Here is a 14,769-nt window from a genome sequence, read left to right as displayed (position 1 = left end):
TGACAACTCTATATATTATGCTGTGCTCACCACAAGTGTAGCTGCCATCACCATGCAGTACTTTACAATATCATTGAATATATTCCCTAAATTGTACCTTTTATCTCCATGACTTACTCATTCCATAACTGGAAGCCTATTATCTCCCACTCCACTTCACCCATTTTGCCCATCTCTCCACCCCCCTCCACCTTTTTAAAAAGACAAAAAAGAAATATCACAAGATTAGAATGAATGTGCTATTCTTGTAATACTTAATTTCTTTTTTTAAACAAATTTAAAACTTACACTTAAATATTAAATATATACACACAAAGACCTCTATTGCAAAATATGTAATAAAATTTCCTCAACTGTCTATTAAATAAAGAGGGTATTAAGTATGCCTCTAATGTTAATATGCACAAAGAAAACAACTTCATTTTAATGTTTATTTAATTATAAACTTTACTAAAATTCTATCAGCTTAAGTGAAAAAAAAGGAAAACAAACATTTTAAAATATAAAACTAGGAAAAGGTAGTTTAAAAGTTTAGCAATATTTATCTACAAAGGCAGGAAATTCTCTTAGGTATAAATTCACATGTGCTAGAATCACATTACCCACTTGTACAAGTGAGTCACTTGAACAGTTGAAACTTAAAAGATATGAAAGCAACTAATCTAAAAAAAATCCATGATTTGGCAATATCACTGCAAACACTGTACCAGGCTCTGCTCCTAACAAGGGCCTCTTGCCAAGTATCATACTAAAAGTTTGTATGTCATTAAGTATATATCAATCAGTGCCAAAATAATGAAAAATTATCCTTGCATTTATTTTTGTTTCCTGCTTTCCAAAAGAACATGAAAAAAAGGAGTCCTCCATAAATATGCAGATCTCTTTATTTTACAACTATACACATTTTTAAAAGCTCATTCATTTTCTTAGTATACTTTATAAATGGAAGACCATTCAACACTTACCTCTTTCCAAGGACTGACAAACTGTGTGCGAGCATATCGAGTTAGCATGTGGATTATGACAACCTGTCCCCACTCTTCTACATCAACTAGTAAATTACAGAGCTTGCGGTAATTCTTGTGAATCAGATCTATTCTGTCCGGGCATACTTCTTCAAAAGCCATCACAACACTCCCAGCTACCAGCTAGAAAAGGAAGAAATAGTAACTCATTAAAAAACATTTTCCCTCCATCAAAGATTCTACTCAGGCATTGCAGAGATACAATCAGTGTTACGACAATTTTAAAGTATTGAGTTATTTAATTTAAAAAATGACTATTCATGTATAAATAACAAATTTTAAGTGTCACTCCCTTAAAGAATAATTTTATACCTGTAACATGTCTGAAAAACTAGTACCTTCCTGAAATATTAAAATTAAAAGTATCAGTATTAGAAATTCCAACAATTTTTTGTCAAGTTAAATTTTAATAAATTGTTCATATATGGATTCAACATTTTCGTCATATACATTTTTCATTTTTAAAGATAACCTAAGTTCCAATTGAATGATTCATTATTTAGTACATAACAACATTCAGAAAAATAATCAAGACAGTAACAAAGACCACATCATGTCAGTTTAAAATGAGAAAGACAATGAATTTATTTTAAAGTTTGTGAGGAACTCCTAAGTGTTTCTGGTACAAAATACTTTCAAATCTTCAACATTTTAATCCACCTGTTAATTTTTACCAATATTTCATTTACAAAGAAAACACACAGGCTAAAATTTTAGTGTGTTATTATAACCTATGTAACAATGTGTATAAGATGAAATAATGTATTACCAACAAAAGTCAGCTCTCTCCAAGACCAATTAATGAACCATAAGTGCTGTTTTTGTAATTGTCATACTTGGGCAAAGCAGTGAAATTAAGATATCTTTGGGATAAAGATACAAGCTAAGTAGAATACATAATATACAAATAGTTCCATATATGTACCACTGATATATGTGCAGTTAGCCAACAATATAATACTGTTGAAAAAATAAATTAATATCATATTCCTTCTAAACACTAGGGATCTTCATTTTAGTGTCTAAAATTTCCCCAATGACTTAAAATAAGCAATTAAATAGAAATGTAACTTACTGAAATGGTACTTTCTGAAAAATACTAGATAACAATGATATTTGTATTTTTAGTGTTTGTCCCTCTACTTGGCTGACATTTAGTTTATTAATATGCAACCAACAATACAATTGAAAGAAAACAGCTCAGAATATAGACTTGCTATTATGCTAAACAAGTTTCTAGTCCTGTGGGGATTTTATGAATTACCAATCAGTATAAACGTGAAGCCGCATTTATTGACTCCAGCCCTGCCCATGTACTGGTGCCTGCTGGTCCCAGCATGAATGTACTTCAATCGAAAAAGCAAAGAATTGATTATTTGTGTGAACTAAATAAAAAATGTATTATACGTATAATTTCCTATTTGCTATTGATATGGAAAGGAAGTTAAGTTTATGTTTTCATCTCCACATTTTGATATCCTCTGCACAAATCACTCTTCGAAAATTATATTCTGTGATAATATTTCTAAAGAGTTAGATTTTGTATCATTTAAAAATCTCTTAAAACAACTAAACTTCATGACATCAAACTATAAAATAAATTAGTATTTGTGAAATCTACTCATAGATATATTTTATATATAGGTCAATCTTACATTAATAGAAGACATACATATCAACTGATATAGGATACTAAAGTACAAAAATAAATAATACCACTTAGAATAAAATAGTCCATGAAACTGAAATAGCAATTCAACGAAGTTTCAATTTAAGAAATACTATGTAAAATCAAGCATTTTGCCTAAGCCTAGATCTTTTTCAAAGCGTTTAATTAAAAGAAAAATCAGCTACCAAATGTCATTAAATTTATTAAACTGAGAGCTATAGGTACAACATAATTCTAAAGTACTAACCGATAATGGAAAAAAGAAAATACTTAAGTACAAATAAACTTTAAGGAAACACAAAAATAATTAGAATATAAAGAAAACTATCTTCACAAAATAAAACTGACCATTTTAGGTATTTCATTGTACGGATTTAACAAACTAACCCTAGGTTAAACAATGCCAGAATTGGTAATTTTGGTCTGTTACATGTTCAATATTCTATAAAACCTCAAGAATTAAAATAAAATGATCTACTCAGATTTTAAAACCAAAAATATTGGTTTCCCAAAAACAGACAGTTAATTTCCATCTCACTGTGTCAATAGTAGCTTTTTATATAAGGGGAAAAATAAATCACTCTAACAAAACTAGCAATGAGCTCATCAAATTCAAATGCAGTTTTCCATTTATGTATTTTTTATATTAAAGCTATAAACATGGTTCATTTATCTTCCCTTGGTTGCCATGTTTTTCTGTGCTGTTGCTATGAACTTCAGCCATTAGCTGTGCTCCAAGGTAAACTACATGAACCATCAACAAAAGTGACACCCCATCTATGGAGTTCATATTTTCTCCAGATTATCTATGCTAGTTGACAAGCTGGTAATGAAAAAAATCACACTAAGCAAATGGTTCCTCTAATAACAATAAATTTTCTATAAAATTATGAAGGGTACAAAACGTTTCCTTGCATCTATTTTGTCATGAATTCTAATTAACGTTGCAAAAACCTGAGAGTGCTGGGTCATCACAAGAAGTGCATCAAGGTTTGATTGATAATATGGTGTAAGTTGGCCAATGCTGCCAAGATTTTCTTCTCTTAAATTAATGGCCATCCAACCTGCCCTAATCATACAGCCCAAATGATATTCCCCTTCTTATTTCAATTTTCTTGAGGCATGGAAAATGGGAAAGATCAGTCATTTATCTTCTAATAGCTGGATAATAGATCTATCACAATAAAACATCTGCACAAAATCAGAGGTATGGGGGGTTTTTTTGCCCACAACAGTGAGGCTTTCACCAACATTAAATCAATAACTTATAAAATGCTGTCTTACCCCCATAGTTTAGTTATGAACTACCAATATATTCATTAAACATCATTTTGTAGCTAAATTAAGGAGAAACATTGTCATAAAAAATATATAAACTGAGTTTTTCAGTAAGCATTGACCAAATCTGTTTTCTTAAGAAACTCTGTTTTCTATTAGAAAGTTAAATGCTATCCATAGGATTTCTTTAAAATTAACCTGAAAGAAACAGGAAGAAATAAATACCACCTTGCTTTTGAGGTGTTGTAAATAAGACTGTCCACTGCTATGCTTAAATTGCTCAACAAATAATGGATTTCTACCTTTTAAAGGCAAACCAGAGAAAGCATTATAAATTTTAAAAATGAATTTGTAACTAAACATCAAAAAGGAGTATTTAGGATATGTTAAATAGAGAACACAGGAGGATAACGGTAAATCTAGGAACATACAATGAAGAAATTATATAAAGAGAAGTTGTAACAGCTGAATGGGGATAATGGAACATTATTAAAATATTCCCTTTTAATTTTACTGACTATAGTTGTAGGGTATCTTTCAAAATTTATAGGTAACCTTTAGATAATAGTTACCTAAGTAGCTCTAAAATTTTCTTCCAGTTATCTTACCATAACAATATTCCTTAACCTTACATGATGCATTTTTTAAAAAGGACTATTTTATGATAAATATTGGTCATACTCTAGTAAAATGAAAATGCATTCTCTTTTAATATGTTTATATTTCCACCTTTCCTTAAAATGAGAGTTATAGAACTCACTGTCTTTGAGATCTTAATTGTCAGAAAGTCTTCCTTTAGGCTAAAAGAAGCAACAGAAGATGTATCTCAAAGTCAAAATGTTAAGTGAAGAAAAGTTTTAAATACATTAAATTTATATTTATCAGCAGCAATAGCAACGTTAACATCATGATAGTGATCCCAAGAAGCTCCTGCTGATAACAAATTCCTTTTCAAAATGTGGAAATAAATTAGACGTGCACGGTTCACTTAATTGGGAAATTTTTAAACAAAAATGATTTGGGATTCTTACTGGTTTTTTTATTTTATTTTATTTATTTCTTTGAGAGAGACAGAGAGAGCGAGCATGAACAGGCAGAAGGGGTAGAGGGAGAGAGAGAAGCAGACTCCTCACTGAGCAGGGAGCTGACGTGGATCCCAGCACCTTGAGATCATGACCTGAGTGGAAGGTAGATGATTAACCTACTGAGCCATCCAGGAGCCCCGATTCTTACTGTTTTAAATGTCAATTACACAAGAGAAATTAATTAGTCATAAGAATTGGAAAAGAAGAAGTAAAATCACTCTACTGGCAGATGAGATATTTTCTAGAATAAACTATGGAGAATGAATGATATAACTAAATCAAAAATAAAAGAACTTGGTAAGGAAGCAAGATATAAAACTACCATACAGAAAATCAAGAGCTTTTTTTATATACCAATATAACAAGTTTAACAATAAAAAGATAAAGCAATTTCAATTTACAGTAACATCAAAGAAGTCAGACTACATATTAATACAACTCTAGACCAATATTTAATTCAATTAGCAATCCCCATCTCAACACTCCCCACACAGGTACATGCTAGCAATTCTGAAACACTTGCTCTTCATCTTGGGACTGAACAAGTAAGTAAATATACTGAAGATAATGAGAGCTACGTTTTTTAATGCTGGAGAAAGAAGCTGAAAAGGTGGGAGGCTAGAAGGAACCCCGTACTACTGTACTGGAATTAGAGGCATCAGTATAAACTACTGACATTTAACACAGATAGAAAAATAGATATAGATGTCTTTTGAGTTAAAAAATACATAAACATGTAACACTTTAGGAAAAAGGAGTGCCTCATTAGTGACAGACCATCAAAGCTCCCATAAGATCTACCTGCAAACACCGAATATGATGTACATCATTTGGGAAGCAAAGTGTTAAAAATATAGTAAACACCTAATTATTATCACCAAAAATATTAGTAATTACTAATTACTATCTCCAAAAAATGATAGTAAACACCTAATTGCTATCACCTAATTACTATCACCAAATTAATTCCACAATCATTCAACAAATACTAAATACCTACTATGAACAAGTATTCAATGTTTTCTACCGTATTTTGGAAATAAATGGTCAGAAATTAATAACCAATGGTTGCAAATTTACAAAGAAATTATCCTTTACATTCCTTTTTCAGGCATTTATTTCTTATTGGGAATATGTATTAACCCCCTTTTATGGTGTCAGGCACTATGATCAGGGTTATATATACAACAGCTCTTTCAAAACAAAACTTTATACATTAGAAATTACAAGCCTCACAAATTTGGAAACTGAAACTTATGAAGGCTTAATACATAGCTACCAAAGGGGAGAAGTTTAGACACAAACCCAATTCTGCCTTATTACAAAGACTGCAATTTTCACCTGTGACATATCTTTTTTAGGAAGACATGCACACATTATAAATGGAGATTTCATTCCTGGGCCATGCAACAAATTTCTTTTAGTCTATAATGTAACAGAAATCGTGGTAAACTAAATTAAAGGATCTGTTTCTTACAGATCTTACTATATTCTCCACAGTCCTTGGCAAATGTCTTGCATGTCAAAGAAACCAAATGTTTTTGTATTATTACCAAAATCTAGTTAACCATAATACCAATAATACTGATTCCACATCTGGGTCCTAGAAGCAGATAATAAGTATGCCAGACAGAAGACAAAAAGAAATCAAATTTCTTTTCTGTCTTCATTTATTGGGCAAATCTATATTTACTTACCTCCTACATTACATCAAGCACTATAGAAGAAATACAATGAAGATTTCTGCTACATTACAGACTAAATATGCTGGATGGCTTAGGAATGAAGTCTCTAACCATAATTTCATGTATAAAACAATATTTTCAAAATACATGGCGGGAAGAAAAAGTACATAGTGAAAAACTCATTAAAGGAAGTAAAATGTTCAAAAGACTGTATTCATTTAATGTAAATAGAAAGCAGTAAAAGAGGAAAGAGGAACAAAAAGACATGAGACAGAAAAACAAGTAAATAGCAGCTATAAATTCAACTAGATCAATAACATTAAATGTAAATGGATTAAACCATGTATAATCAAAAGGCACAATTGTCACAGTGGATTAATAAACAATATCCAACTATATGCTGTCTACAGGAGATACACACTGGATTCAAAACTACCAACAGGTTGAGAGTAAAAGCAAAGAAAAAGATGTATCATGTAAGCAGCAACCATAAGAAGGCAAAATAGTACTTATGTCAGACAAAACAGGCAGATCCCATGGATCATCACTGTTCCTAGATCTCATTATCACTATACAAAAAGAACGGGAGTGGGAAAGGGAGAAGGAGGACTTAAGTACATTCACAAAAGATGACTTTCATTAGCCAGTAAGATCACTTTTACCAGCAATAAAACAGTCCTATAAATAAAAAAATGTTTTAGAATCTTTTTTAAAAAACACATTTATAATACTCCTCTAATTTTTTAATATCTCTTTAATGCTTACTAATACTTTATTTTAAAACAACTATTTGTTCCCAGGTGATTCAGCCTTTAAAAATCCTAATAAATCACTGCTTAAAATAAAAACTTTTGCACTCAAAGCAGTCAAAAATTTAGCCACAGATTAAAGAAAGGATTTTCACCCCCATTTGTTCTTCTGATTCCAGATGAAGAAACATGTAATAAGCTAAAATTCTAAATACAACATTTCTCTTTATAAACACATTTTTGTTCTTCAAGGATTTTAACGAACTCCACTAATATTTATACCACTTCAAAACCAGTAAAAATAATTATACCACATATACTATGGCAAAATACTATGTAAATAAAACACAATTTTAATTTGACATAAAAAGGTTATCACTTACTGTGCTTTTATCCTTTAGAAGTTTTTCAATTACTTCAATTAACATTTCCTTCTGCTCTGGATCAAGGCTAAAACATAAAAAGAAAAGAACATACATTAAATTTTTTCCCTTTAATTCAAATTTTAAACGACGCTAATCATTTCAAGAATATTAAGAGAATTTTTTAGGGGGGAGGGAGAGCAAGAATTATGTAAAGACAGAAACAAAACAAATCTGAAATAAAATGGGACTTTTCTTTCCTCCCAAATATGTCCTAATCTTTCTCTTTAAAGTTGCTCATATTAATTAAACCCAGACAGTCACACCGTTAAGAAAGTATTTAAAAATCAACTTCACTTCTAAAAAATAGTTGGAAAATCTTTAAAAAGTAATTACAAGTAGATAAATGATGAATTCCTCTTTTAACTGACGGGAAAAAGTAACAGAACAGCAATGATTTTTGACTATGGATACATAATGGTCAAAAACAAATAGAGAATTCCTAAATAGGAATTTTTTATCATTTCAGTTCAATAATAGAGACATGCATTACAAAACCTGCCATCTAAAAACAAAAAAAATAAGCAAAGGCTTACATATATACAGAATTAAGAAATGCGTCCTATTAGCAGCTCTAAGCACTGAAATACTGATAACAATATAATTTCTTCCTAACATGGAATTCAACTGCTGTCCATTTACTGTGAAGCTGAAGAATAGTTATACAAAGATAAATAAGACAGTCTAGTAAAGAAAGTCCCAAACATAACCATTCCATATAACAGAAACATGTACAAGGGATAACAGGCATAAGAAGAGCACCAATGCAGGAAGAAGGATTATGGAGGGTTTCTTACAAGAAGTGACATAACAGATGAATCTTAACAATATGGCTTTAACTGAAAAAGGGAGAAAATTTTCTAGGTCAAGACTAAACAGATGGTCATAAGTTAAAAACATTTATTTTATGTAGAGGACTAACAGGCAGTACTGAGCTATTGGACGGTAAATTGCAGGCAAGGAGAATAAGGGTTGGGGGTGGAGAGGTAAAATGGGGTCCAGTGATGGATTTTTAATCTGTCACAGTGAGCTTGGATCCTATTCTGCAAGTATATAAGCAAGAAAAGATAGTGAGAAGTATGATATAACTTTGTCTGACAGTTAACCTAGAAAATGAATTTTTACTTTTTACACACTTATGTAAGTTTATTACTAACCATTATAATTATTTGAACAAACTTTGTAATTCTTTCAAATTCTAGCTCCAGTCTTCCTTCTCCAAGCAGTCTTTCCTAACTAATCCCACTTCATTACATCTTTACATTATGAAGCTCTATATGACAATCTCCGAGTCATATCCTATCAAAGTCATGGTTAGTATGCCTTTCTATATACATATATATCATATGCTAATATCTTATTTAATTATAGATTGCCTTTAATTAATTGTCACTGGTTTGATTTTTTTTTCCTAAATAGTGATAATACATCCTCTACCATTTTCATCTATCTTACACATATAACCCAACACCAAAACACAAAATGATCTTGATAAAAGCTTGTGGAATCAATGCTAACAGAAAATAATGCCAAATACTATAGATAATAACTCTTTTATTTAGGCAATATGTTTTCCACAAGGATTAAGGCATTGTATGATATTTAATAAATATCATATAAATACAGTATGGGGCTGCATTTCAAAATTAGCATTTTAAAATTCAATAAAATAGCTCTATAAAAGAATCAGACAAGGAAGGGAACATCAGGGCCAAAGATGGAAGAAAGGAGAACAAAGTGAGTTGATAGACACAGAGATACAAATGTAGTGATCCAAAGGGGCAGCTGCACCCCAATGTTTATAGCAGCAATGTCCACAATAGCCAAACTATGGAAAGAGCCCAGATGTCTATCGATAGATAAATGGATAAAGAAGATGTGGGATACACACATACACATACACACACACAACGGAATACTACCCAGCCATCAAAAAAATGAAATCTTGCCATTTGTAATGACGTGAATGGAACTAGAGGGTATTATGCTAAGCAAAGTAAGTCAATCAGAGAAAGAGAATTATCATATGATTTTACTCATACGTGGTATTTAAGAAATAAAATAGAGGATCACAGGGGAAGAGAGGGAAAAATAAAACAAGATGAAACCAGAGAGGGAGACAAACCATAAGAGACTCTTAATCATAGGAAACTCAGGGTTGCAGGAGGGGAATGGGTGGAGGGATGGGGTAACTGGGTGATGGACATTAAGGAGGACACATGATGTAATCATGAACACTGGGTATTATGTAGACTGATGAATCACTGACCTCTACATCTGAAAATAATAATACATTATATGTTAAGTAATTGAATTTAAATAATAAATAAAAGAAATTAAAAAAGATATAAAAAATGTTTAAGAAATTTAAAAAAAAGAACAAAGTGAATCGAGAGGATAATACACCTAAGATTCTACCCTACAATAAACAGAAAAAAGTCTTAATTTTCTAATAATATACATGTATATGTACATGAGAGATACACTATATAAATGAGAATTCAAATTCCATTCATTTTGAAGTTATAAACTCTATAAAATTATCACAGGCCCTAACAGGCTCACAAGTAAAAACTAGCATAGGGTCTCTATAGCCAAAATAAAGTTAAAAATATCTAAAGAATGTTTGTGGGGAGAAAAACCATCACTGGGTTTACTTAGTATAAGGACAGACCAACTGTAAGAGCTAATCAAATAAGCCTCCATGGGATGTAACATTCCACGTACCATTAGAGGTCACTGGTATTATTAATAAAGCACCTACCTGTATAATTTCTGTATTGCATGGGCTGCATTCTTCCTAACATATGGTGATAAATCAGCTGAAGCCTCCTTAATAGCAAGCATCATAATAGGTACAATAATTGGTACTCTAATACTTGACAGAACTCTCAAAGCACTTGCACGGATTAGTTGATTTGGGTCCTAAAAATAGTGCAAAAATATTCATCAAAATTTCAGGTTTAACACTTCAACAGTATCTTTATGACACAGTTAATTGGTGCTCACAGAGTACAATATAACAATAGAAAAAAGCTACTTAAAGAATTAGTATATGGAAATGCGTAAGGAAAAACAGTTAAGTAAATGTTTATTTCTCTGAATAATGTTTGAACAAGAAAAGTAATGGTTATAATTCTAGCTGATCATTCATTACTAAACATGTTGGGTTTTTAGAGTTTTACAATGATAAAATGCTACAAGTTATAAATTTTATCTTTAAAAAGTCGTGTCCCCTCATTACACACTTTCAACCACCAGTTGGTATAATGATGAAGAGTTCTTTGATGCATGATAATGATTAAATAAAATATAAAGGAACCTACAGAAAATGAAACACACTGGGAAAGGTCTAGTTGGTCATAGATATTATTTTCTATGAACACTGAACAGGCAATGTGAGAGGCTTTTCAACTCTCAAAACACTACTGTGCCATTTAGATTATTGCTCCAGTTCTTTAAATCACACACTTTCAACTTTGCACCAACCTTGTAGCTACTTGCTGGCTCACTCTATTATTTACCTTCAGAGCTCGCTGGAAAGTGCTTATGGACAAGAGCGCCAGATCCTGCTGTTCTTCAGCATACCGGACCAGGTAAACATATACTAACTTCTTGATCTGTTAAAAAAAATAAAATGATTTAATCCTAGCTAAAATTAAAAATTCAATGTTTTGTATACCAAATCCATTCTCAATTTTCCTGAAGTAAATAACTGAATAGCTTATATTGTAACATAAAGATAATATATTGTAGGATAATGAATGGCAACAAAAAAAGCTTGTAAAATAAGCATTTTAATAACCTAATCTATAATAGCAACACCCTATCAAGGTGTTCTGTAACAACACTCCAAAAGGTCTTAATGGTTAACTTGCTTCAAGCTAATGCACTCCTTGTTTGCTGACCTAAGTCCCTTGGTCTGTAGATGAACTAACCTACTTTCCTTGAGAACTGCAGACCACCAGCCTTAAGGAGTAAAGGACCTGACTTCCCCAGAGGAGTAGTCCTCACCACATTGGAACACAGCTGCTGCTGATGCCAGCAAGTATGTTCAGGGCCATGCCAACATATGACTATTTGCCTGGGCACCACCTTCTCCTGCAGGTAGCCACCCCTAGCCCCAATGTCCCACATCTTCCCCTTTAAAATACTTTCTGGCTTTGCCTGGACAGGGAAGATGGGCTTTGGAACATTAGTCCACCACCTTCCCAGGCTGCCAGCTTCCTGAATAAAGAAACCTTTCATTTCCCACCATCACCTGTCTATTGATTTTCAAGCAGCAAGCAGGTGAACCTGAGTTCATAACCAGTTCTGTCTGGTAACACTTTCTCTTGAAGGGAATAAAAAACCCCTGAGCAAAACTCAAACAAGAATATTAAAATATTAGCTGAATTGTAAAAACATTTTCAAAATGAGGGATACAAATAACTATAAAGATCTTGGGTTCTGTCCACTAACTACATAGTATTTGAACTTATGTTTCTTCATCAATCAAAAGGTGCTGGAGCCCCAACCCTGACCATATGGTAATATTCACATTCCAATATACATTACATGATATTTTCAGCTCAGTAAGAATAAGGTATGACAATAATACCAATTTAATGTAATAAAAATTCCAAAAGACTGGAAGTCTTCCGAAACTGTTTTAAATGGCAATTTAATCACTAAGTCTATAACAGAATTATGATGAACAGAAAAATTAAATAAAATTTAGAATTTGAGTTGAAATTCAACAACTGCTTCTTTCTGACACTGCTCACAGCCTGTTTCTTCCTTCTCAAGTATCTTATATATCAGCAGAGTACAAATCTAAAAGTTTATGGAATGTTCAAAGAGCACAGGAAATGAGGGGAAGTAGTTGGAAATAGGTGAAACTGACGCTGGAAAGGAAAAAGAGTGCTACACCAGGCCATGTTTTATGTCCTACTAACCAATCTGAACTTTTTTTTTTTTTTTAAAGATTTTATTTATTTATTTGAGAGAGAGAAAGCACAAGAGGGAAGAGGGTCAGAGGGAGAAGCAGACTCCCCGCTGAGCAGGGAGCCCAATGTGGGACTCGATCCCAGGACTCCAGGATCATGACCTGAGCCGAAGGCAGTCGTTTAACCAACTGAGCCACCCAGGCGCCCCACCAATCTGAACTTTTTAAAAGATAACTGCCATGGTCTTCCTTCCCTCATCCTCCAATTTCCTTTGACACAGCACTAACTATATGCCAGGTGCTAGTCTCAATGTTTTACTTAAATTAATTCATTTTATTTTTTTAGATTGTTCTTTCAGCCATTTCTTTTTATTTACAGTTTGTGTTCAATGCAAATCAATTCCATAACATGAAAAGTTACTATAAATCAAAGCATAAATACACAAACATATAATCCAAAATATAATCCAAAATAGATATACATTCAGGTATGAAACAAAATGGAATGTTCATTCCATTTTGCTTGAGATCTGTTGGATGTGGTTGTTCTGGTGTAGGTTCCTAAAGATGGGAAAAAATGACTTTGGTTATCAAGACTACTGTGGCCATATTAGATACTGGAATATCTAAGAATCAGTGTGTGACCATGCGAACAAAACACCTCAGAGTATCTATTTTCATAAAGCTTTCTGTGCATCGAGGCAGTTGTAAAAAGATTTACTTCCCAGAATCAAGCCCACTTTAGGCTTAGGACCAGGTTCTAACTATCTGAAAATACTGACTAACAGAAAGTGTTCCAAATGTGGCTATTCTGATTCAGAGTCAAAAAAAAAAGGTATTTACAGAAAGAGTTTAAAAGTTTTTCTGAATTTAATGTAAGCTTCCAGTCTTCACTTCCCAAATACTTGATTTACAATTTTGGCTCCTGCACATATTTTGCCTTTTTAATTTCAAGATTTGTCAATTTTACCTTCAAAACAGATTTTTTTTAATTATAAAAAGTATTCAACATATGCAGAAATAAAAAGCATTTTGAAATTAGCTGAGGTCAATGTTCTTCTACTCTTTGGAATCAGTTTAGCTAAATGAATGTGGCACGCTTGTTGAATAGGAATAAGTGATCGGTATATAAGCAAAATTTACTCATTATGCTTCAATCGGGGGTAGATTCCAACCCATCATTGCCCTGGCATATGTCAATTACTATATAAAAAAATCAAATGCAATATCAAATCCAAAGCCTCAGAGGAAAGAGTTCAGTTCCCAAGAAACAGTGATAGCTTAACAAGATGAAACTTTCATCTAGAGTATACAGGCATTAAGTTACTACTGCTGAAACAATGCATTGAGGATTTACAGTAACACCTGGAAGTTCCTTCTAATGTACATATAAATAGAATCATGGAAGCTTTTTGCATTAACTGTTTTATGGCCTTAAAGATTTAATGAACCAAATGAAAACTGAATCTGTTCGCATCCCATCTTTTATATCAAGGTAAGATAAAATCTATTCTCATTTTCAAGGTGAAATTTTACATATCCATACTTTTAAGCCACATTTAAAGAAATGATCTGTTGACTAATCTTGGATGTTCTCGCTTCATCTTGTACATGAAACTCCAGTAGATTTAATAGACATTCATCATCTAGTCAAACCCTTCACATGTTCTTCAAACCAATCAAATTTGGGATCCTCAACATTTTCTGTCAATAAAATAAGGTGTGGAATTAGCAGATTCAATGAAGACCTGTTTTTTTTCCTTGTCACACTGGATGTGTCTAGACGCCACTGGGATTGGGTTTAGAAGATGGGGAAGTATAGATGTTTCTTGGCCCAAGTCTTTTAACAGTAGAGATGTAGAAGGGAGAACAAGATCACGAAGAGACTGGCTGTTGACTGCAGAGCACCGCCAGTTGGTGTGGTGGTGG

General features: G+C 32.3%; 1 protein-coding gene across 3 annotated transcripts in view; it reads right to left on the bottom strand.

Annotated features, from left to right (window-relative positions):
• Nucleotides 1-14,769, bottom strand: part of AP3B1 (adaptor related protein complex 3 subunit beta 1) — a 274,921-nt gene that overhangs the window by 176,073 nt on the left and 84,079 nt on the right. For all 3 annotated transcript variants that reach the window (XM_073905296.1, XM_025892636.2, XM_073905297.1), the window contains exons 4-7: nt 11,438-11,533; nt 10,678-10,838; nt 7,875-7,941; nt 966-1,148 (exon numbers count right to left, since the gene is read on the bottom strand). In XM_073905296.1, coding sequence (XP_073761397.1) covers nt 966-1,148; nt 7,875-7,941; nt 10,678-10,838; nt 11,438-11,533 — 507 coding nt within the window. The remainder of the gene's footprint in view (nt 1-965; nt 1,149-7,874; nt 7,942-10,677; nt 10,839-11,437; nt 11,534-14,769) is intronic.

Source organism: Callorhinus ursinus, unplaced genomic scaffold (assembly GCF_003265705.2).
Source record: "Callorhinus ursinus isolate GAN/ISIS: 27379988/994484 unplaced genomic scaffold, GSC_fseal_2.0 scaffold23, whole genome shotgun sequence".
Classification (NCBI taxonomy): Eukaryota; Metazoa; Chordata; class Mammalia; order Carnivora; family Otariidae; genus Callorhinus; species Callorhinus ursinus.
This window is presented reverse-complemented; position numbering and strand designations above follow the sequence as displayed.